General features: G+C 50.1%; 2 protein-coding genes across 4 annotated transcripts in view; one reads left to right on the plus strand and one right to left on the minus strand.

The window, feature by feature from the left end:
- LOC143144455 (homeobox protein abdominal-A homolog) overlaps positions 1-25,735 on the minus strand; it is a 326,022-nt gene that overhangs the window by 200,062 nt on the left and 100,225 nt on the right. The window lies entirely within an intron of this gene.
- On the plus strand, positions 11,054-14,805 carry LOC143143978 (uncharacterized). The gene is made up of 2 exons (XM_076305876.1): positions 11,054-11,158; positions 14,502-14,805. Exons 1-2 carry the CDS (start codon positions 11,078-11,080, stop codon positions 14,790-14,792), a joined length of 372 nt encoding a protein of 123 aa, XP_076161991.1. The 5' UTR covers positions 11,054-11,077; the 3' UTR covers positions 14,793-14,805.

A 25,735-nucleotide genomic window follows, 5' to 3' on the forward strand; every position in this document is an offset into this window, starting at 1 on the left:
GTGATACGACGCGGATCGAATAATTCCGCGTCGAAAAGAAACACTTGGAACGGGAGGAAGAAAATTCTTTCTTAAGGTCGGTCGATCGATAGCTCTGCGTAAACGCGTGGCGAGTGATAACGGTAGACAGTAACGATAAATACTCCAACTTCGACGTAGCGTGTTTAAATGTAAACTATTACATTTAATACTAGTACAATACTAATTCGAGAGGAATTTTGAGCACCGAAACGATCGAAAGACGATCTTGTTTTTACATAGTTTCGACGAATACGAAACGAAACAGCGACTTTCGCCAAAGTCCTCGCGCGAGTCCCTTTGAGTCCCTCGGGAATAAAACGAACCACGATGAGCGATATTTGCTTCTTCGCGCGCAAAGCCGCGATTTCGTCGATTTTCCACCGATTTACGAACAGCCACGCGATCTTCCCGCGGGATCAAAGAAGAAGCGACGGGGAATTCGCGCCAATTGCCGTTACAAATGGCGGATCGCGGGATAATTCGGACTCCTCGGAGTCGACGAGCGTTTTCGAAAGATCCGGCGCGGATTCGGCGGAAACACCGACTTTCACTTTGTAGAAACACAGGATGATTTGTAACTGCGGTGGCGAAGCGTCACGGGGATAAATCTTAGGGAAAATATGTTCTTCTCCGTGACGACCACTTTGGTCTTATCCGTTTTTAACCACTGGATTTTTCTATTTTGTAGGGAGGGTCGAGCAAGTCGATGTTGCGTCGAGCGCGATTGCTTTACTCTTTAACAGTCTTCAAGAGACCAAGACTTACGATCGTTGGAGGAATTACGCTTCTTTCTGGATCTGCTGGGATCTTTTAATCGCTCCCAGAGTGTATAGAAGCGACGTTAATCGCGCTCCGAATACCGGAGAGTTCGATTCTAAATTACACGCGGATATCTATAACCGAGATATCTTGTCGGCAGTTATCGCGAGAAAGTAAACATTCTTGGAATCGTTCCTGTACGTAGAGCCATCTGCAACCTAGACGTGGCGTAATCCTCTCTCTAACTCTCTCAGAGTTTTCGTTTTCCCCGAGTGCTCGTAACTCGAGGTGTTCGAAGGGTCCTGTTTAGAACAATTCCAATAATTCGTGAAAGATAAACGACACTCTCTCGTTCGACGCGATCGTCGCCGAACGGACGTTTGTTTACGACTCGGAGAGATCACCGTGCGAGAGAAGAAGAAAGAGGGAGAAAGAGGTACACGAAATCCGTGTGGACTGTAAATCGAAACGCGAACGCGTCTTTAAAGGGTTTTAAATCGGGTCGATACGAGCGGGATATGGCTCGTTGCGCGATATAAACTCGATGATGAACGTTCTGTTGGGGAATATACGGTCGCGGAGACGTTTCCGCGATTCTCGATCGGTGGCGGGACGTTGGAAGACGCGTCGCGAGCCACGAAGTCGAACAAACTCGACCATTAGCGTCCAATTAATAAGCGTTCCCGAGCGGAGACCGGGTGGCAGCGGCGTAGACGCGAGCCAAAGCGCGGTACCTCGCGGCGTTTCTTTCGTTCGGGGGATGTCCGTTGCAACGCGCACGGTTACAGCTCTACGGGGCATAAATTGTGCAATATTACGGCGAGTAATGCATTTAAACGCGCAAAGTAAAGTTTCTAATTAAGGGTGCTCGGCGGAGAGAGCGAGAACGAGAGAGAGAGATATGTATAAAAACGAAGAGGTAGAGAAAGAGCGAGAAGGGAAAGAGGGTCCGGGGAATCACGAAATATTACGAGGCACCGAACGGATAACGAGTGTACCGGTTCTGCGAATAAACGCTCGCCACTCCCCACTCCTCGGCGTCTCCCTCCCTCTCTCTCTCTCGGTTGCGCGCGTTCGTCCTTTCTCGGTCCCTCTCGGTCTCGTTCGGTTCGCTCCCGAGACTCTCGAGTAGACTAATGAACCGTACGCGGCGCAATTACGTAGGCGCTTCGCCGGCCGAGAGAATCTTTGCGCTTGTCCCTCCACGAGCGGTTCTACGGTCGGTTCCCCCGCCCTTGGCCCCTTGTCGCCTCGCGGTGCCCCGCGTCTGCCCGACAGGGCTCGTAAATTCAACGGCATCGCGACTAACGGCCGTCGTTATCGGTATCGCCTTATCTCGGCGTACTCGAACGGTTTCGAGGGCCGCGTCACGCTGTCCGCTCCGTGGATTACGCCGCGCGCTAAAAATCGAACGTAAGCGTAAAAAGAACGTTTTACGACCTTTAGCTGCGTGCCGCGCCCGGTCTCGAGGACCCGTCGTCATCGTCGTCGTCGTCGTCGTCGTCGTCGTCGCGACGTCCGACCAGCGGGCTTTGTACTCGCTAACAACGTGCAAACGAACCACGTTTTTCGATCGACACGACTCCGAACGTACTCTTTTTTTTTCATTTTTCGCGACGCTTCGGTTTTTCGTCCATTTTCAAGCAACAGGGAAAATCGTCCCGTAGGACGATAAAAACGCTTGGAAGATTCGAAGGAATTTCCGCAAGGTGTCCTACGTTGCGTACGCGATAACGTTACCTCGTGTACGGTTGATGGATAAAATTTATTTTACGTATCCAGAGACTCTCCCGAAACATCGTTAAGTCTCTATCGTAAACTACTCTTTTACACCTCGTTCTTACCTTATATCGTACAGCGAGCGTGTTTTCGTCGCCTAGAATATCTTCGTTGGCTTCGAGAACACGGAAAAACGTCAAGGGGGAAAGTCGAGCGGGACTATTAGAGATTATTCTCAAGGTCGTGTCTTCTTTCGACGAGCTCGGTGCGCTTCCACGCTTCCGATCGCGCGGTCGTGCACCAATGGATATCTTCTTCCACGGAACACGTTTTCACCCTAGTCGCAAAATCGGGTGTCCTCGTTCGACACGCGAGAATCCGCGAACCCGACGGACGTTTTCCGATTATCGCGCGGAGAATTATGGTTAATAGCTCCACGCTCTGTTAAGCGCGATCTCATGCGGCGCGCGTTAAGCTCTCTTTAGAGAGAAACCGCCGCCCTCGTGCGTGCCCGCGATCGTGTAAAATTAGCAACTAACGGATCGCGGAGAACGAGAAGCCGGGAACGCGTCCTCGGTGTACCAGAGATTTATCGCCGCGAGAGGCGCACCGTGTTTTATTAAAGCTACAATTGCGAGGCTCTCCCTTCTGCTCTTTTTCATTTCGAAACCCCTCGGTTACGGACAACGTGGTTCCACATACGAGGAAGATTCGCGTTCCGGAAAATTCTTGCGCGGTGAGCTAACGGAGAAAAGTCTGCGAAAAGCGTCCAATTTAAACTCCGCGCACAGAACAGATCCAAACTGTTGTAAGTTTTATTGTTATTATTATTGGAACGTTTTCGTTGAGATAAAGTGATGGGTGTCTCGCAACTCTTCGAAGCGACTTAATTTAAAAGTTATCCGTCCTTGGATTTTGAGAGTTGTATAGAAAATAATAAACCCTGTAAATTCAGTTTACAACTGTAAATTGTTAATTGAAAAACATTACGACAGCTCGTCGCGATAGTTGACACGGTGTGTATTCTAATTTTCGAAAAGATCGTACAGAGTTGCGGCGTTGGCTGAAATTTTTGTTTCAAATAGCGATACAGTCCGTTAATTTTTTTTCAAGAGATCATCGAGGAGTTGTTAACAAACGAGTAACGCAATAGGTGGAAATAATCGCAAGAAGAATTCCGTAAATCGATGCGTAATCACGGCACGAAGTGATCGCGCGAGGGCAAGAATGGTGCGAGGCGAAACAAAATGAAGAACTTGGAAAATGGTGGATGGAGACGGGTAAAGGAAACCGATAACGCGCGTAAACCCGGAGTAGCGCTCGGAGGACGTGTATCTGGAGGAAGCGAACCTTTTCTGCGTTATCTTTGCATGGGAACGGAGTCTACGCACAGATACGTGGTTAATCTCGGAATCGTTTCTTTTCCAAGTGGACTCCTCGGTCGTCGATTCGTTCGTTCCGCGGCCGGATCCATTTCGAACGAGCCGACGAGACGTCGAACCGTGAATAACAATTTTACTCGAAGATTCGCCCCTACGAGCGCTCGAATGCGCGCCACGTCTCGCGTTTTCGTCGCGATAAACGTTAAAAGCGCGATCGGCCTTCGAAGTTCGTCGATTTCTCACAGTTTCGATAACCAGCGGGGAAATAAAAGGTGGCGGCCGGTTCAGGGAATTTTTGGTCGTTGATTCGACCGTGTTATTCGTCGCGCGCGTTAACTGTCTCGCGACGAGAGAGAGAAAGAGAGAGAGAATCGGTATCGCGGAATTTTCACTTCGCTTCGTCGATCGATCGTCGTTGTTACGAGGATCGTGCTCGATAAGACACCACGAGCACGATGAACTGTCGCATTAGTCCTAGAAATTGACAACGCCAACGAGCTCGCGGAAAAACGTCACGTTCCACGTGTCCCGATTATCGTCCTATTCTTCGCGCACGTACGTGTCAACTGCTCTCCGGAAGAGCGACGATTAGGCGTCACGCGCACGTGCGTTTTTTACGACATTAATTCGTGCGCTCGAACGCACGGCGCGAGCGAACCTATGCCCGATATCTCGTCCGAAAATAGGCACGGTGGCCTTCTAGAAACTGCGCAGGGAAAATCGAGACGTTTCAACGAGGAGAGAGTCGAAAATTGTGTCTAATTGCATTCTGGACGAGTTGAGAGACAATGCTCTTCGAGGCGCGCAAGAAAACGGGGTCGAAAGTCCAAATTTGTATTTACGGTGTTCCATAAATGGAGTAAACCATTTCAGTTTACCATTTCTGTAAATTAGGTACATCCAGAAATTGCACTTTCGGTTATGAGTATTAATTTTGGAAGGAAAATGATGTCAGGTTTACGTCCTCTCGTCGAAATTTATAAATCTATATCGACGTTTCGTGGACCGAGGGATTTCGAAGTCTGTCCATTCGATTCCACTTGTTTCGAGAAACAAGCGGTCGTTTCCGTTTATAGAGATTCCAGACCCCGAAAGATCGTTTCCAAGATACCCTTCGACCGTCGAAAGCGTTTGTTTTCCGTACGTGCTCCAAGATGGCGCCAAATCGCGTACTCTCGGGGCATCCCCTACGCTCGCTCGCGTAACACGGTATCGCGATTCCCACGCTCGATGCACGCCCGTAAATCTAACGAGTCTTATCAGTGCCGTGAAACGGATTCCATCGAAGGGACACCATCTCAGGTACGAGTCGTATCTGCGACTCTGTTCGAGTTTAAATGTACCCAAACGTATTCCCAGACAGATAAGACTCGCAGCCTCTCGCGAGAATATTCTCGCTTTATCGCGCAACCGTGTGCTATGCTCGGCTAAAGACACACGCTTCGCGCGTCCGTGAAAAATAATTACCCGACAATACGTTCGTAGACTTCCACCGAGGTAAAAGTAAACAGACATTCGGTATCGCGAGCAGGTGCTGACTTGCAAAATTTAAAAAAAATTCTTACCAGTACAGCTGCGAATTTTGTAGCAAACGATACGTTCGACGCGTGTCCTTGAACGTAAGTTACAAATATTTGCAACCAGGAGTAAAGGAAAAATTGGCAGATGACACAAGCCTTTCGAATGCAAATCGTGTATTCATGAGCGCGACCACTCGTTAAATTATCGAATACGCGTCGTAACGATACGGTACGCAGGTGACGCTCGGCGAAAAATAATTCCCACCTTTGGGAAAATTTCATTCGTCGTCGTGTACGCGATGTTAAGCCTAGACCGTGAGTTGTTCGATCTGTCTCAATTGCGTCGCGTATCGCGGTTAAATCGAAGGGATTAACCGAGCCCGAAATTCGAGGACAAATTACGAAGCGGTTCGGTACATTGTGCGTAAATAATGGGTCGTAAATAATTCCGTGACTAATGAAAAAATCGGACCCAAAGGCCCGAAAATAGGATCCTAATCGGGACCGGTAACTTACTTCGGTTCTTCCATCTTGCGAGAAATAAATACCTACGGTTTTTCGATGTCCTAATCACGGAAAATAATCTCGAAAAGAATTCGTTGCGCGACGCTTTGGAAATGTTGGACAATAAACGAAGGAACGAACTGTGAACCCTAGGGAATTGTGTTCTAATCGTAAAAAAATCAGAAATTTATATCGGTAAATCAGCTTCAATTCCCGAGACATTTCCCTACTGTATTATACGTAGAATGGAGTGATTCGTAAAGTTGTTTGAACATCGATATAAAAAATCAGCAACCGATAGTTCTTGTAAAACACGTCGAACGAGCAGTACCTTTCCAATCATTCTCGATTGTTCGTCGCAAATAATATTCTTGGATATCGAAGAAGTTGCAAGTCCATTCTATACGACAACAATTCCAATACCCAACGAAACGCAATCGACATCGTTGGACGAACGACACAAACACTCTTGTATAAAATTTGAACAATTGAACACCAACATCGTCATTCGCGCAACGTTGGAGGAGAGACGATCGGTCCACCGTAGCCGAGGAATCCCCTGAACGTTCTCAGCCATCGAACACACCGAAACTGTGCCCTCTTTCGCGCCCTCGAATTCCAGCGGAACCTCCAGCGGCCTCCCGGAGAAAAGAGCGAGCCGCGCGAAACGCAGCGGGCTCGCGTTGTATCGCTTCGACCGAAACCTTCGTTTCGGATCCCAGAGGGATCCTCGTTGCGCGTTGGTGTGCACAGAGAACCGTCTCGTCCGTGAACGCTCATAAATATTCCCTCGAAGTAAGACCCATAAAGAAACCGTTCGCTCGCTCGCTCGCTCGCGGGTCGAAAGGGTTGATTTTTTTCCTTCGAGCTCGGAAGCGAACCGAAGGAGGAAGCGAGAGGCGATGAAAAAAGGAAGGAATTCGCTCGCTGACCGAAGGAGGTAACCACTCTCTGAGGTAATAACCGAGCAAGGACAAAAGGCCTCGCCTCTGTTCGTTTATACGACTGGTCACGGCAGGATTAAAAGGGTTGCACTCACGGGGCTGGAGGCCGGGGAACGCTTTTGGCTCGTCTTCGGAAACACCCGGGGAATCACTATACGGGAGAGAAGTCTTTTAGCAGAATTGGAGCACGTCGATCGAGAGAGAGAGAGAGAGAGAAAGCCCCGTACCGGAGGATTGGGAACGAAAGCGGGGTGAAAATAATTCCCCGCTGGGAACCGGCGATCGATATTGAAATAGTAGACCGGTTCGATCGCGTTCGGAGCCGACTGCGCCGCAGAAGGGAGGAGAGAAGAAAAAAAAAGAAAAATATATACGAGCATCGAGACGAAGGGCCGAACCGCGGCGCTGGTTTCGCCCGAGCGAATTCCAAGGGTCGGCTTCTGTCTACTAATTAGCCTCGAGTCAGCGGCCCGCTCTCCAGCGGGCCTGACAAGCGTATTTTTCATTACGACCGGCTCGAGAATATCGCACGGATCCGTTCCGAAAGTACACGGAATGGAAAGACCTAATTAAGCCGATCGGTCGTGGCGCCTGTAATTAAACGGTACGAATCCCCTGGCGCGACCCCGTACGCTCGATCGTTTTATCGATCCTCGCCATCTGCCGCGACGTCGGTTACCTGTTACCAGAAGATGCTTCGATAAGCATCTCGAGCGTATTTACCATTCCACGATCGACCGTAATGCCATCCGAATTAACGCGGACGCAACGAGTGCGTAATTAACTCTTCGACCGTACGAAAATGGCGGTACCAGCTACAACGACGTCCAGTGCGCCGCAACGCCAGTCTTAATAGTCGAAACACGGAGCGGGTTCGGGGGTAGGTGTAACCTTTAATTCGGAACGCTCGTGGGACGATTCTCGATCGCGGACTAATGCAAACGGTACTCGGTTACGTCGCGTCATAAGGGTTATCGACGCGAACACAGCCACGAATAAAGATATCGATATACGCGTAAATGAAAATAGAAGGTGAAATAACATCCGTGTCGGTAACAGGTTTGGTGTAGTATTTCGGAGTATTCGTTGCGCGGAAAAGTACCACCGTTTCGCTAATTCCCGAGATATTTCAAGCACGGTTGATGGAGAAAATACGACACGCGAGCCCGAGTTATTGGATAACCTCGCGACGGCAAGGATTCGTCGAAACGTCGTCGAGCGTTTAGATATTAATTTCGACGCGAATATATCCGATGGTAACCGCTCTTTTCATCGATAGAGACGAAAGTAACGGACGACGGTTCGTGTAACAACCGATAACTCGTTAACCGAGGAAGATACGTTACGATATTGGCGAGATAAATAAAACATCTTATCGGTCGTAAACGCTCACTTGTCCTTGAACTCTGGGAACCACTCTTCCCAGCTACGCGACCCGAGTCGCACCGATTCGAATTTTTTATCAATCGTTCCGAGAGATTTTCCTCGAAGTCGTTCGACCAACTTTCGAACTTTACACGGCACGATGCAATTAGAGCGCGACGTTCAGTCCCTGGAGCGTGGACAGTATCGGTCTCGACGCTCGAAGAGAGACGACGCGACGCCGTCGACGACGACCTTCGCGGCGTAAATATTCATAAAGGTTCGGGGGCATAATTCCATAGGCTACCTAGGTGGTACACCGTCGACGGACGCCTAGACGCTCTGGAAGACGCTCGAAGGGCAAACGTGACCAGCTTCATCGACTTTACGAGCACTAAAACGCGGCTTTATAGTTCGCGCTCCAAGTGGCCCGCAAAACTCCCGCTCGGTTTGCAGCACACATTGTTTCGGGCTCTGACGCGGGATACGTCCTTAAATACGCCAAACGATGCTCCCGTGACCAACCGATGCGTTGTTTTCGGCATCGATCGACAATTTTTTCCCTCGCTTCGAATTCTTTGGGCGTTCGCGCGGCCGTACGAAAACTCGTACAAAAATGGTGGGACGTTCGACGAGTATTTGCGTTCGTGGCCGTTTAACGTCGGTCGGGTATACTTTGAACATCCAGAAGCAGGTGTAATTGAGCATTTACCACGGTACCGCGAAAGAAATTTGAAAACTTCTTCGTTCGCGATCGATAGTGTCCGGGCTGAAATTGGAGTGCTTTCTCGGACTAAATAATACAGCGAACGATTATCGTCGGTACCGATTCGATCGATCGTGAGTGTTGCAGGAATTTAAGCGCCACACGATCCCTTTGGTTCTCTAAACGGGTAAATAAATTTTTACCTCCGAAATATTAAAACGTTGAGCTCGAGACGCGACCGTAAAAGGATTCGAGCGCTTAAATAATAATCCCACTATTTTAATTAATCGTAGATATTGTCTCGATTTTCGCGTCGTCGCGTTGATCCTCTCGGCTTGACGAAATAAGTGAAGAAATTTTTACGCCCGAAACATTAAAACGTTAATTCGCCAAGCCTCGAGACGACACGACCCCTCGAACGATAACCGTCTCCTACTTCGTCCTCCGGTCTGCAATTCTGTTTTATTAATGGGTAATACAATAGGACGTATCGATGCGCGAGAAGGGAGCGAATATATCCACGGATGTTCGTGGTAGATAGAGCACACGGAACGTATTACGGTATTCGATGGAAACTTTTCGTCAGGAGCGATATCGTGCGCGCTATACGCGGCCATCTTCGTCGAACTTGGACCGACGGATCGCCTAAACAGCCAACTGCCGGCTAAGCTACGGGCGTTCATCAAACTTCGAAACTTTCACGGACTTACGTTAAACCGTCTCCGTCGTCGCACGAAACCCAGCCAAGTTGTTATCTGCGACCTGTACAGCGCACTTGGGGCACCGAATCGCACTCGAGAGACGCAAGCGGGAACTCCTCGATTAGAACGAGCTCGCAGGACCGAATCTCCTTCGTTGCAGCCGCAACGCTCCGGGGTTAGCAATGTAACGCCGATCGTCGCGACAAACTCCTGCATAATATCGCCTAGAACGAAAGCTACCACCGAAACGAAACAAACGATTGTAATTTAACGCAGTCGACGTGGAATATTTAAATGCCACTTACGACCGTACGAAGATGGTGTCAGTTTTTAATTGGTACGAAAGAATGAACGAAACGTGTCTCTTTACGAGAAACGCTTCGATATTACCAAGATACGAGAAGAGTAGAGTTTTGCATTTGCTCCTCGTTACTATCCTCGCGATCCATTATATCCGATAACACGTTGAATGAATGAAAAGTGTGCTTTAATTTCCAAAAGTTCGAGATTCCAAAATATGAGAACCATTCCGTTCGATACTTCCCGACCGAACTCGTGAGCTCGATGCATTAATCGTTGTCGGGTAATCGAGGAACGAACAATTCCCATATGGATGCACACACCGGGAACTGCCGAACGCACTCAGCCTCGATACGAATTCCAACTTCGGCCGTACCACCTTCGGCTCAATAAGTCGGAAAAGGGTTCGTCGCGAAGTATTCCAGCAGCGTCCTTCGGTTGCTCGACCAAAGAGACGAAACGGGACCCTTTGGCAGGGTACCTTGCGCACGGTCGTTCGACCGAAGCTATAAAACTATAAAAGTGGCCGGAGGAACGGAAGGGTTGAGAAGAGGCCGGGGTCGCGCGCCTCGTTTCGACCTCGGCTCCGCTAATTTCGTCCATCTCCTGACTGCTTTTCAACGCGACTCGGTTGGTACACCGTTCGGAAACTCAGTTCTCGGCTAACTCGATGGAAGAACGCGCGCAGCACTCCTGGAAAACCGGCGTGCAACCATCACCGAAATAACCGCGAAACGCGGAACTCCGTTTCGATCGTTCCCCCGTCGCCCCTCGTGTTCGATCGCCATACGTTGCAAAGGGAGAGATCGAGCCCGAGGACGAGACCAACTTTGATATTTTCCAAAGGGTAATCGCGAGCGCGAAACTCGCCGAACGAAGTAAACGCGAGACACTGGGAAAGTGGATGAACCGTTCGAACGAATTTGAGAAAGCATACGCGATTCTCTTGTGCGTGTAATTCATCGCCCGAGGAGACCGAGACGGACGATTTTCCTCGAAATGTATTCCACGGGATTTTTCGACCGATCGTGTAAATAAGCCACTCGAGTCCGTCGTCGATACACTCGAGGCTGAAGGAATCTTTGGATCGGATCGGCGACACCCAGCCCTGCCCTGGAAATAGGCCCGGAGGATGGCGTCACAGCTACGCTGCCACAAGATGGCGAACCGCTGGTTCAGGCTCGGGCTAATTATAGACAACCTTCGAGGGGATGACGCGGCTGGCCGTACAGAATCGAAGGTATTTTCGAATATACGATTTCTTCTTTTTTCGACGCAAGAAACGGAGGCCGATCTCGAAGCGAGGAAAAATATTGCACCGAGAAGTATACCGTCGATCTCTTTATCGATCGAGTTGCAACGCGAGAACGTTCGCTGCGCTCGTTTCTCGCGTTCGAACGATTCTTTTACAAGTCGAAGGTAGTCTCGAGAGAGCAACCTCGTTTCCCCGATGAAACGTACGACCGTGGTAACCGAACGGTGGGGTTCAATTGCCGACTTAACCCCGGAAGAAAAATTACCCACGAGGTCAGTGTTCTTGTTAACATAGGAATTTCGATTACACGGGACCATTGAGGTAACGAGACTCACCACTCAACGGATTCAACCTCCTTGCAACGAATTTGCATCCACCCGTGATTTCGGGAAACCCTTGCCGCGTTAACGACGAACTCTCCGCCGAAATATACGCCGTTCGTTAACAGCGCGAGATCTCTCGAAAACAAGTGCGGCATTTTTATACGGGGAATATATAACGCGGCGATGTCTCGTCGAAATCGTTACGAAAATGGAACGCGTATACAGAGTCCGTTTTCTTTAAAAATTTGGCCGCGGTAAGACGGTAGCGCGAGTATATGTACTTCGTCGGTAGTAAATATTCTTAAGGGGAACAAATTTACGGAGAAATACTGCTTCATGAAACGCGACAAAGAGCGTCGAATAAATTTTCCTCGGCATCCTTTAACTCGTTGACGACGGGGCGTCCGAAACACGCAAACGTTTATATTTTTATTCGGCGGAAAAATGCCATCGAAAGGATTTTATCGACGGAGAAATAGATATTTGCTCGTTCGCGGACGAAGAAATATAATCGGCGCGTTGAGATACGGCGTCCCGACTTCTCTCTCTTTCTTTCTCGTTCGAATCGACGCACGGTCCGCGAACGTACGTTCGGTTATTATGGAACACCGCGGACAGTTTTAATTTAAATTTCAGAAAATAATTCGCTCGTCCGCGCGAAACGAGTTACGTTCTATCCGATTTTTAAGTTACGCCGTCACGTACCGTGGTCGACGTTCTCGAGACGGTGGGGCTCTTTCGTGAATACCAAAGTTCCACCGTCATTCGTACGCAAAGCGTTGCAATAACGCGGGTCTACGCCCCGGTAATCTTACAAATAATCGAACAACGAAACGACGAAAGGGTCGAATCTGCCCGATGAAATATTCGAACGTTACTTTCTTAATCTCCACGGCCATTTTGTCGAAACATCGGGAACGGGACGACGATGCTGTAACACGGTTACGGGCAGCGATGGAAGTTGCAGCAATATCCAAACTCGTTTCAAGTACGATTGTTCAAAAAGACACCGCCTACGAGCTCTCGCGAACGCGATGAAATCTAGCAGGAGACTTTTTAATCCTATATACTTGGGAACGAAGTAAGAGTAATTCTCGTAAGTAGAATCCCCTGTAAAAAAAAAGAGGTATGTACTCGCGAGCACGTTAGAAATCTGGTACGATACTCGAAACCCTCCGTACCGGGGAAAAGACTAACGGTGATGTTCGTAAGTAGAATCCGTTGTAACGTCGATAGTTTGAAAAATACACCGGACGAAAGTTTCGAAACGTCGCGCGTTATCGAAGAAAACTATCTTCTAAAGTAGACGCGCCAGGGTGTAGACGTCCTCGACTCTGTGTTCTCGAAGCCGAGCCGAACGACGTCGAGTATTTATTTTGTGAGTAGACGGAACGAAACGTTTTCGTTCCCACGATCGTTGCTCGGCCACGATCGAACGAAGAGGTCGAATTAAACGAGTTTACGCGTTGAACTCGATCGATCTAAGCGTTCCTCGCAACCCTCGCGGTACGTTCGCGCTGACCCGTCCCACGCGCGTTGTCGCCTTCAAGTGTAACAGCTCCGCGGCGAAAGAACAGACCCCGGGGACCCTCCTAGAATAGTAAATTTATAAACATTCGCCGTCAACGAGCTTCGACTCGGGCACGGAATATTTTTCTCCGTGTTTCTCCTTTTTTACTTTTTTCTTCCTTTCTCTCTTTCTTTCTCTTCTTTCTTTTTTTTCCCCACAGCAGCGTCTCGCTCGACGCGGATACGAAAAAGTATGGCTCCGGGCGGCCCCTCGTGGAAAGCACGACCCATGACGTAATCCCATGGGAGTTATGGGAAATGAATTATACACGCGGACGGCCGACGTGAGAGGGGAACGAAACCAGACAAAATGGTGTCCCGAAAGGAATGTCAACTCCGTGTCCGCGTCTGCCCTGTTTGCTCTTTCTCCCGTGCTCGAGGACGTTCGCGTCGATCGAACGCGCTTCTCCCTCGAAGAAGAGGGCCGTGTTTTCGTTCGCCCACGCGTACACGTCGGTCGAACATTGTACACGCGGACCAAGTAAATGGAACGGAAAACAAGAGAGAGAGAAAGAAAGAGAGAGAGAGAAGTCGATCACGGATTCACCGAGAAAACTCGAAGAAAGTTCGACTCCGAACGAGAGACGTATGTATATACACGCGTACATTTCGATCTCGGAGTCATTTTGCTTTCCTTTCTCATTCCCTGCGACGTACGTATATTTCCATAGTTCCACGGTTACCAGGTCTGTATTTTTTTCCGAGTAGTTTGATCGTTTTTCGTGAAAATGCACCGATGTTTTAAAAACGGGCTCACCTTGTCGGCTCGTTTACGTTACCCTTGATTTTATTTCAAGTTCAAGGAACGTTTAAACGTTGTATTTTCAACGCGACTGCGTTCTCCTCTCCTGAAAACGTGGCTACGTATTTTTGCGCGTTGACTCACGCTCGGAATAGTTTCGTACGGAATCGACGGGGATCGTTCGAACGTGTCCGCGACTTTGGTCGAGAGTGAGCGATACTTGGAGGTCGTAAAGCGATCGATAAGATCACCGACCGAGTGGATTCCGAGGAAAGAACGAACGCGACAGGGAGGAAACACGACCGAGACGCGATATAATCAATATCGATGATAGCGGGCTCGCTCTCCGAGCCGAGAGCACGGAATGTTCCACGACTCGTAGATAATGCGTTAGATGGGTCTCGGTGGACGAGTCCACCGGGAGAAGAGGGTTCCGAAAGGTGCTCGAATTGTTCATTTTTGTACGTGTAATTACGGTGAATCCGGGCGAGGAATTTTTATCACACGGTTCTCCTCGTCTAAATAATACTACGAACTCCGAGAGCGTAACGACCGTGTAAAATATTTCTTTCGACTAACGGCGACACTTGCTCGTTTCTGTAAATGAAAATTGTCCACGAAGAACAATTTCCCCTTCCCCCTTCGATCGAGTACGAACGCGACCGCCTATTGAAACGGAACGTTCTCTTTCCAGGCATCTTCGGGGCAACGGAAGCGAGTCGACCGATCGTGGCTGCACGCTGCCGAGAAAATCATTTATCGGCGGAAACGCGAGTTCAACGAGCAATTTCCCAGCTCGTCGCTCGCTACCGGATCCTGCTGGGAGAGACCGTGGATGCGGCTAACCTTACGTACGATGGTCTCGCGTACACGAAGGACAGCCCGTAGAGAGGTAGACCAGTTACCGCACGAACCACCGCACCGGCTAATTAGGACTCGATTGGCACTCACCCCCATCCCCGCCGGACCTGAACGCCGCTCTTAGAACCCACGAACCTATTTTCCCTTCGCTCGTCCCGTCAACCCTCCCGCCGGCAGCTCTCCACCATCGTCTGCCCCCGCCCGACGACCCATCGACGAGTGTACCGTCTCTCGGTCGTCGTGTGTAATTGTATAATTTACTCGCCAATTTGGCCCGCGGTTAATTTGTATAATTTCCCCGTGGCCGTGTACGTAAATTCGACGAACCCCCTTTCTACTTACCTACGCCGCGCCGCGAATACCGAGCGAGCAACGGGGGGCAGGGGAGAGAGACCTCTCCCACCCCGATTCCAGCCCCAACCTTCTTCCCGAGGGATTATTTCGTGAGATATTTCACCGTTCACCGGACCACGGGGCGTTTCTTTGCTCTCTTTGATCGTTTTATTGGCCGATCCTCGACTCACGGATCGCATCGGGGCTCGTCGACCCGGTAATTTCGTTCTCGCGAGAGAGGGGACCGGGCGACGAAGAGGACGCACCGAAAACCGTAGCGTCCATCTTCTAGCCCCACGTGTCGCTTAATTAAGATTCGAAAACGGTTTACAATCGAAACTAATCGAGTATCGGTTATTTACGGTCCGAGTCGCAACAATCTCCGCGAAATCGCGGCCTCGGTTAACACCGAAACATTCGCGAACGAAATTAACACCCGGGAACGGAATTATTCCCGGTGTCTCCTTTTTCGTGCCGTTCGGTGTAATCCTCGTGTACGTTCTTTATGTAAGTTCGTAGCTAATTGCCGTCTATACGCGCCCGATTAAAACGGATTATTTATACGTCGAGTTCTTCGAAATTCCTACCGCTCCTGGCAGGAGCGTAACTTTTTCGGCGGAAGCGAGGCGAGAGGAGAGAGAGGAGTCTCTTAACGCGTACCGGTCACCTAAATCGTGCCGTTCAAATTTCTTTATTACCGAATTAATTTCTTCACGGTAAAAGGTTTAACGTGTACCGATAGACGTCTCGCAGTTCGAGCTACTATTTTCAATGGCGAATACGAGATAAAGTATTTCAAGCGGCACGATTGTTGGCAACTCTCACCGAATTCTTGGTGGTCTCTCGCTGCGTTCCGTACGATCGGCGGATATTATTCACCGTGATTAAGTATTTTCTGCCGCTTGTCGTAACGTACGCGAAAAAATTCATTCGAAATTCTATTTAAAACGCCGAAGGTTAACGATCGAATTACGGTATACGATAATCGACCGAATAAATTTACGGGAGCCGAAAAGAAGTTGAAATCGATTCGCAAACAGTGGAAACGATCAAGGTGAGCTACGCGGTCTACCCTCGGTTTTTTTTTTCCGCGAAATGCATTACTTTCGGGAAATATCCGACATCTCGAGGTCCGGAACGAAAGATCTTTATTGCACCCTCGAGAGCGTTATTTACCCGATAAAATTTAATAAGAATCTTTCGTTTCGAGTCGCCAAAGAGCATGCTTGTGATCGATCCATCGAACATCGATTGAGATCGTGGCGATCGAGGTGATTTTCGTGGGTACACCCCCGCCCCTCTCTTTTCCCCATAACGCATTACTTTCGAGACGTACGACGTTCCCGAACGATCGACGAATCTCGAGATTCGAGAGGAAAGATTTTTATTACACCCTCGAGAGCGTTACTTACGCGATAAAATTTGATACAAATGTTTCGTGTCGATCCACCGACGAGCACGTGCGTTCGAAATCGAACATCGAGGATCGTTCTCGCGCGTAGATTTTCGAATCGACGAACGCAGAGAGCGTACGGAAGAAACGAATCGTTAGCTCTCTTCCGTTGTCGTGAAAGTGTATTTTTCGAGCTCGAGTCGTTGCGATTCGTCGATCGCGAAGTCGTCGACACCCGATAACGTAAACAAAATTAACGAGATCTCGCGTACGACGAAACGAAGCGCGAGAAATTCTCGTCGTTTCCAACATGGCCGGCTCTGGTCGATAATAATAGTCGTACGCGCGTTCGACTCGACGTTGAATAAACGCAGTCCTCTTAATGAGTCTCGCGCGTCGAGCGGACCGAGTTATAACGCGCGAGCGTCATAATCCAGTCCGTGACTTACAACGATTACGTTAGCGGCGATTCGTTGGAATTTACAGCGACGCGCGAGCCACGGAAGGTGACGAAGAACGTAAAACGGCCAAGATACCGTAACCGTCGACGTCCACCCGGTTAAATACAATCTGCCTCTGTACTCGTACGGGCAAACCGCGCCTCGTTGATCGATTTACACCGATGTACTTCACGGCGATAAACGTTATAAAACGTCCGCATCGAGATGTTTATTCAAAATCGTCCCCACTCGCCCCGCTGTTATTTTCAGTGCAGATGCTACGCGTACTCTCGCGCGAATCTCGTCGCGATTCAAAGTTTCCGATTTCTCGTTGCGGATGGCGAGCATTATTGTCGTCGAGCGAGCACACGAAGAAGGTTCGTTTCCTTGTGGAACATTTCACGGAGAAAACTATCGAAATTTCAAATCGGTTAGATCGGGAGAACCGCTACGAAACGAATACGATACCTGTACAAAATTCGAGCGCGCACCATCGATCGTAAAGGAACGTTGAAATACTACGGGGCATAAATATTCTCCCGGGTTAGTTTCACGAAGAACACGGGGGAATCTTCGAAATATCACAACGCTCCGACTGTAGCGGTCGCCAGACACTCGGGGTAGTGATTAAACGCTGTCCCGTGGTCGATCGTGCGTTAAAGGTAATTACGTTTTCGAATCTTTGTAAAATAAATCTACCTGTCGTCCTAGCAAAGTGATTTCTCTACCGAACAACCGAGATCGGGATCCGATGGTGTCCCCCGTTAATAACGATTCCATCTTCATCGAAATGGATTATTAACGCCGGACGGGCAAACTTGATCAGTCTTCGGGAACGCGGTAAAAGTAATAATGCTAATGTACAAGGTCGTAAATAAACATCCTCACCGTCGCGCGTATAAACAAGGTAGAACCTCGTTAATTGCAACGGGGAACGATAGCTGAGAAATCCCGGGAGCATCGTGATTCGATAACAGGGTCTCTCGCGTGTACGAAAGGAAAAAAAAGAAAACGAAGAAAATATCGAACGACGAGGACGAAAGGGTCGATGTTCCCGCGCAAGAAACTCCCTTCCTTCCTTCGTCTCGATCGATCGGGTCGTAACGCTCGGATCGGTGTGCCGACCCGTCGAAGCCGCGGGTAAGAATAGCCGAGCGAATATCATTGTCCTCCTCGCCAAAGCCCGTGCTCCTTGCTCGGGTATTCGCTGCGCGTCGCACGAAAATATGGAACGTGACGGAAAGGGCGAGATTTACGGCCGCGCGGGATCATAAAGAGCGGTTAATGCGTTTAAGTGTGGCCGCGAGTGGCGGGGCCACCTTATCTGGTCTAACGAGATGCCCGAGTGTGATCCGCGTGTACGAACGACCGGCTTATCTGCCCGCGCGGTTGCACACGGGCACGCCATCGCGCACCTGCGCGCGGAACCGGACCCTCCCTACGCTTTAGACGCCAACGGAAATAAATAACGCGACCACCTTTTCGCGCATCGTTATTGCCTTGCGTTTTCGCACCGCGAAATTACATCGCGAGCCCTTGGAAAAACTAATTTCCACGGATTAAGGCACTAGGATGCTCGGCGGCTTGTGATCCGCGATTAACGCTCGGGCGTTATCATTTTTAGATCATTTTTTATCTTAAATTGTTCAGGGTGCGTGGATACTCGAGTGAGCTTTTCGGGGGAAAAGCTTTACTCGGATCCGTATTTGACATTCGTGCTCTTGTTGCACGTATTTCCTGTTAATTGAAATTTTACGATCGAGTCTGTGTCTAGAACTGCGTCGTACTTTGATCAGAAGTATAAATGTAAGTGTTGTAAGCGAAACTTGAAACGCGACTACGGTTACCGAGAACCTTGCCACGACCCAGCTGCACGTTGCACTTTGCGTAACCGTTTACCTAATTTTGTATCGACGAATTTTGCAATAAAGATATAAAACGAGCAATCGACTCTAGTCTGGTCGTTATTTTCCAATTAAACACCTCGTGTCCCGTAGAATAAGTTCCCCCGTCAGTGTTCGAAATATTTCAAGCTGCGAGAAAACTGTAGCTACTAAATAAATCTCGGACATATTTCTCTCGTTTCCAGAGCCGTGTGACGCGATCGAGACTCGATCCCGATTAAGAAGCTCGTACTTCTTTATAGGCTCGTCGGTGATACCGTGCACACTCCGTTTTCGCTACCCTTCACCGGCTCGCGTTCGGAGCCTCTGTTCGCCACTCCGGACGAAAATAAGCCTCACGAGGTCCGGGAACGATCCTCGAATCGATATCGCTATTGGTCGCGCGTATCGCGGTGGTAAAGGGGGTAAAGGGAACGAAGCGTATCCTCGCGGCGGAGCAGTTCGTCGAGGCGGACTCTCGGGTAATACTCGTTCCGCATTAAGGTCTCCCGCGGCGGGATCCATTTCGCTTTAATGCAGCTCGCGTGTAGATACTCATAGTCGCCCGGGAAAATCGTGCTCCCTCTCGCTCCGTCTCTCGCGTGTCTCCATCACGAGGACATTAAAACTTTTCTCATCTTTCCTTAATCTTGAAAAATGGTCTCTTTCGGGAGGTAGGTCGAAGAGGAGCCACCGACGGTGTACGTATCCGGCGCAGCCGCCTCGCGGAGGGGCAATTACCCGCTCGGGGAGTTCGCCCCGTTTCGCGTTCCTCTTCCACGCGATCCGTCGCCGACCTACGCCCCGCTACTCCCTTCGCGCGTACCTCTTTCCATGCAAACGCGTCCGTTCAAATATTTATCCTCTAATCTAAATTCAGATCGATGCAAAACCGTCGGTCGAATCGCGCGCGTTTTGCCCCGCGGAAAAATTCGCCGCGCGGCGAGCTTCGTTGACGCTGAGAGCTACGCGGACGCTTAAACGCGCGATCTCGTTACCTCGGAACGGGCTTCGTTTACGAAACGAAGGAAAAATACCGAACAATGCCGCGGTTCACGGTAGCTAGGGGCGAGGAACGAGGGAGAGAGCGATATGGTGGTACACCGTGAGGGGAGGGAGCACCGAGGTTGAATTTCTTCCCGATGAAATTCGAGGCAGCCTGGAAATTCTGTCGATGGGAGAGAACTCCTCGATGGAGGATACGGAGGGTAACGAGAGGGTAACGAAAGAAAGAGAGACAAAGAGAGAGAGAGAGAGAGGGAGGGAGGAAGAGAAACGGACGAGCCGCGTATTATTCCAGGGACGAGGGATCCTCGTCGAGTTCCATTCGACGGAATGCGACAGCGCGAGTCCTGTTCTCGGGACGAGAAACGGCGAGGCAACTTTGTAGGGCGACGAACACGATGGCTAGGAAGGATCGAACCGGGGACCGGAGGGGCGTCCGGGGCGGAAGAACCGCTTCGGGCGAAAAGAATAGACGAGATGCATTTTTCGGTGGGGGACTGCGGTGGGGTGGTAGAGTGGGATCAGCCGGTATGGCGTGCACACACGTGGTCGAGCTGGAACGAAGAAGAGGCTGGGTCGGGTCGAGAGTAGCTGGTATCGAGCCGGTGCGCGCGCACTCTTCCTCCTTTCAACCCCAAAAGATGATGGCGCGAGAAGCGAAGGGGAGAGGGGAGGGGAGACGGCCGGGGAAATCGTCCCATTCCACAGCCACGGCCTTCCCGCTAGCTCCGTTTACGCGTTTCGTTTGTTCGATCCCCCGCCAAGGTCATTCCCCGTGCAAAGAACGGGACCACGCCGCGGGATGAATTGATAAGCACGGAAAGGAATCCTTTTCGCCCGGCACCCTCCTTTTCTCGTTACTCGGGGAACGTCCAGTGTGTATAGTTACGTCGATGATAACCTCCTTCCAGAGCCAACGATTACGGGACTTTCTTTCCGCGCGATATCGACCCTTCGGAGCCAACCACGGGAATACTCGTGGCGTCGAATATCGGGACATTGAGCTCTTTCTCGATTCAATTCGCGAACGATTTACTCTTGGGAAAATACACGGTCCTGAAATCTTCGTCGAGTCGAACGACGCGTCGATTCGATTAAAGTTACACGAATATACGACGCGGTACCGGATAATTGTCGCGTTCCTCTCGCGTATAAATTTGTGTAAAGTTGTCACCGAGTCGCGAACGGTAGAAAGCGTTCCATATTCGAATAATTGAATTTAATACACCCAGTAAGGATATTAATGTAATTTAATAACGAGACGCGGCGTTGAAATAAATTGTCGAAAATGATCGAGTACCTTTGCATCATCGAAACAGTTACTCGGCACGAATAACGAAAGTTTCCACGAGGAACGACGCTCGATCGTAAGACGCATTAATAAATACGGGAGAGAATATTTTACCGTTCACTTTCTCCCCGTGTTATCGCGAAAGAGGATCGTACGGATTCATCGACACGGAACAACCTGAAACGATAAGAATTTTACAGGGACACCGAGAGCGTAAAATACGTACGGGAGCGTCGCAATTGAAGAAACAAAACGGTTGGAAAACCATTGGACGTTTCGAGTTGTCCCGTTTCTAACGCACCTTGCGCGAGATTTCTATCCCCGTTGAAAGAAAGTGGACACGTGGCTATAAATTACCGTTAGCGAGGGAGCTGGCCTCGCGAGAAGGAACGGGCATCTCGGGACATTGGTATTCCTCGTGACGCGATCGTTTACCGCGACCTCCATTCTTCCGCGGACCATTTGCTTCATGAGCGGAGAATCTCGCGAAACGACCTTCCACCGTACGAAATATTAATGTTATTTGCGGAAACCGGGTCGCGTTCGTCGACGATACCCCCGGTCGCTCCGTTATTTCTCTTTCGTTTACCCCTTTTCTCGCTCCTCCCGAGAACTTTCCGGAAAAATATTCGCCGGCCCCCCTCCAGGTTCGAGCAGCCTCGCCACGTGTTCCGAGTGCAAAGGGTTTAAAAAGTGTATAAAACGAGCGACGGTGGAGAAGTGCGACCGAGCGGACCGAGGGCAACTCGAGGGAGCGAGAAAGAAAGAAAGAAAAAAAAAAACGAAGAAAAAAAAAACGAAGAAGGATTCGGACGTCGAAGGTCTCCGGAAAAAAGGGGTGTACGCGGCGAGGCATTCTTTTATAACCCTTTCCGGCGAACGCCGTTGGGAAAAAAAAGCAACGCGACGCGACGGTCATTTACCTGATGCCTCACCTTGACAATAAAAACGCCCGTCGAAAGGGTTCGAGGCTGTGTTTGCGCGCGAGGTGTAATAAACGGATTTAACCCGGCCGAAAACACGAAGGACGTCTTTTCCACCGATGAAGAAAACCATTCCTTCCTTCCTTCCTTCCTTTTAAACGGGGGTCTAGGGCCCCGAGAAAGGGGTACGATCGACCGTTTTACTGTTATCTGCTTGACGAATCACGGTGGACGAGCAAACCACGGAAACTGGCAGGTGAAGCCTTCGAGGCAGTCTCGCTTCAAGGTCTTGCGACGCGACTACGCGAAAGATTTGTTTCCGTGCTCGAGGTGAAAAATGGTCCCCAAGGTCCCGCGAGATACGTACAACACCGGCTTCCTCAACTTCGTCGCCGCGTCCTCGTCGCGCACCTGCCCGACAAGGTAAGTCGTCTCGTTTCATCGATAGGATTCGATCTGTTCGTCATCGATCTCGTAAACCGGTCCACGGGAAATTTCGTTTCCCTCCCTCTTCGATTCTATCCTCTCCACGAAACGTTTCCGTTCTTCGGTTGATTAGCGGTGCGAAAGATTCCCTCCTTTCACCGTGTAAACGGAAAACCGTTGTTCCTCGTCTACTCGATCCACACACGAGTGTGTAGACATCGTCTCGAGACGCGAAACAACGATCGTCGTTGGTTACAGAGGTCGGTTTACGTTAGCCGATACGCGGAAATTTCCTCATACTTCATTTTGGATTCTTTCCATCCTCTCGTTCCAAAGTTTCTGTTCCCCGATTGGACAACACCGCGAAAAATTCTCCTCTTTCATTTGGTAAACGGAAAACCGTTGTTTCTCGTTTGTCTGTTCTACACACGAGCGTACAGACACTGTCCTCGAGGTGTGTACAGACACTGCCGAAACAACGGTCGTCGTTGATTATAGAAGGTCGACTTACGTTGGTCGATGCGCTGAAATTTTTTCATTCTCCATCTTGGATTCTTTCTATATTATCGATCGACATCGTGAAAGATTCCTCCGTTTCACCGCGCAAAGGAAACCCCGTTATTTGTCGCGTAGGTACTCTATGCGCGGTCTCTCGAGCCGCGAAACGACAACGGTGGTCGTTGGTTATCTAACCGGGCGTTAGTCGCCTCGCGTCGGAACGAACTCGCGTTGGAAAGTTCGGGGTTGGAATTACAGGGTGTTCGCGGGTACGACGGGCCACCGTGCGCGATGCACGTAGCATAACGCGGAGTTTATTATAACGTTGGTCGAGGAGCTCCTCGTACAGCGGCAGCCTATCTCGCGCAACGGGAGTAGCGAAACTTGTTATCGCCGCGGCTATTCCGTAGTTGCATCGTTCCTCGCGCACGGGGGATCCTCGTAAATCGCGGTTCGACGCGTGGGCGGGCCAGGGACGCAGGCTCGCGTCGACGTACGGGCGGGTAAATTTGTAAATTTCGTTTGTTACGGCGCCCGTTGTACGATAAGTTCCGCGTGTACGATCGACCGTTTTACATTGTTTCCATGGCACCGGGGGCTGGCCGGCGTCGCGTTAGCCGAGAGTCGTGCTGCGCGACTCTTACACCCGATATACGGTCCATTCCCGCGGACGAGGTCCCTCCGTTATTTCGCGTATCCTCGTATGTTTACCTTTCCAACGCGGAGACGATATTTATAGCAGGACCTGGTACCCGTTGCGACCGAGGAGAATTCGATGCGCGTAATGCACTCGACGACGACCAGAGCGATATATAGCGCTCGAGGGAGAACTCGACGGTGTCGTAATTAACTCCGAGTCCCAACCTGGAGTCGTTTCGGATTTTATACCTTTCCACCGCGGTATTTATAGCAGCATTTAGTATTTCAACCGAGGAGAAATCGATGCGCGTAATGCACCCGATGACGACTCTTGTAATACGTAATAACTAAGCGACGACGCCACGGTACCCGCTGACAGGTATAAAGAGTAACGGAGGACCGAATCGATTTCCTTCGAACGGGGATCGTCCCCGCGGGAGCCGAGTTACTCCGAGTTTCGAACTTCGATATACTTCGATGCACGGATTACCGTGTCGTTTCGAAATTCCTACGAGCGACGCGACAACGTTTCGGTCGGTCACCTCTCCACCGCGTAGACGGTGATCGATATTCGTCGGTTTCCCGGGGTTTTTCCTCGAAAGAATATTTCTCGCGAAATAATACCCCGAACCGGACGATTAGGAAACTCCGGGCGGATTTTCGAGGAATATACGGCTCTTCCATCGCGGAAATAATAACAAAGTTTCGAAAGTGTCGTTCGGTGCCGCGGTCGAGTCCCGAACCACCGAAAACTTTTCGTAACTCCGCACACGCGCGTACACACGCGTGTACACACACGTACACGGGCGAGCAGCGGAAATTTCCGTGCTTTCGCGCTAGCTAGACGGAATCTGGAGTAACGAGGGAAGGGGTAGGAAAAAATGAGCAGTGATTCTCGCGCGCGGACACGTGTACGTTTCGAGGGTGAAACGAGAGAGTGGAAACGCCGCGTCGAAGATGAGAGTCGGGTCGGAGCGGATCGCGCGCTCCGTTGGAAAAAGAAACCGAAGGAAACGAGAGGCGGGTGGTTTCGAGCGCGAGACGCGGTCCCCGATGGGGCGAGACAACAAAAGTTCAATTCCGAGGAACGGCCGGTGGAAAATCTTACCCGTGATTGCATTCTCCGTCTCTGGCTCCCGTCGCTCTCCTTGTAATCCGCTTCCGTCCTCGGGAAAACGGCCTCCGCTCCTCGTCCGGGAGCGAGAATGGGAAGTCGATCGAGCAGGCTCGAGATTGATATAAATATTTAAAAACCAGCGCAGCGCGCGATCGCGCGATCTACCTGTTCAATTCGGTCTCGGGGAGAATTTCAATTACCCGTGGAAATCGTCTCTGAACTTCTACGTGCGATGTACGTATCTCGCGTGCCGCCAAAGCTACCCAAAATATCACCTTGAAAATATTACCAATTATTAATCAAACTCCAATAATTTGTCCAGTTCATATTGTACCGAACAATCGAAAGCGAAAGACGCCTTCGAGTAAACGAACGATAAACAAACACGTATCGTGTCGTTTCGATCGTAAACATTCTCGAACGTGTACTTCTCGACCGATATTGTTCCCGATCGAATTCACCGGATCGAGTGTACAGATTTTCGTTAACGCTCCGATAAATAGTCACGCGATCGATGCATTCCCACGGGCTCGATCGACCAACCGGATCCCAAAAGCGTCTAAACGAAATCCCCGAAAAATCCGCGAACTATCCCGACGTTGTTCGTGTTAGCTGGAAAAACTGGTCGAGACGAGGAGGGAAGGAAGTAATCGGGATCGCGTTTAAATCCGGCGGGCGCCGTGTTATTTGCGTGCACGCGGCTGGAACAATATTTCTCTAGTATCGCGGCTATAAAGGGGGTACGGAGGGGGCGCGTGGATACGTAGACGGGGAACGGCGCAGAAACGAGCCTCGACGTCTACGAGATTCCATCGACCTACGGGAATACCTCGGAAAATAATTTGACAGCTGCTCGCTTCTCCGCTCGACGTTTTCTCAGTTTTCCGTTTCGGGCGGAAACAACGCGCGCTATCACTCCGCGCACGGAATTCTCAGCCTCCGGATTTTCGGCTCCGGAATGCGCCCGTCCTCCTCCCGCCCCCTGGTTTCCATCGTCGACGAGCTACGGGTAGGAAATTCCGTGCACGGCGACGCGAGATTTCGGAAAATGGATCGCGAGGGAGAACATTTTCCAACGAACTCGTCGACGAGCGAAACGAAAACTTCTCTATCGCGAAG

Source organism: Ptiloglossa arizonensis, chromosome 3 (assembly GCF_051014685.1).
Source record: "Ptiloglossa arizonensis isolate GNS036 chromosome 3, iyPtiAriz1_principal, whole genome shotgun sequence".
NCBI classification, from domain to species: domain Eukaryota; kingdom Metazoa; phylum Arthropoda; class Insecta; order Hymenoptera; family Colletidae; genus Ptiloglossa; species Ptiloglossa arizonensis.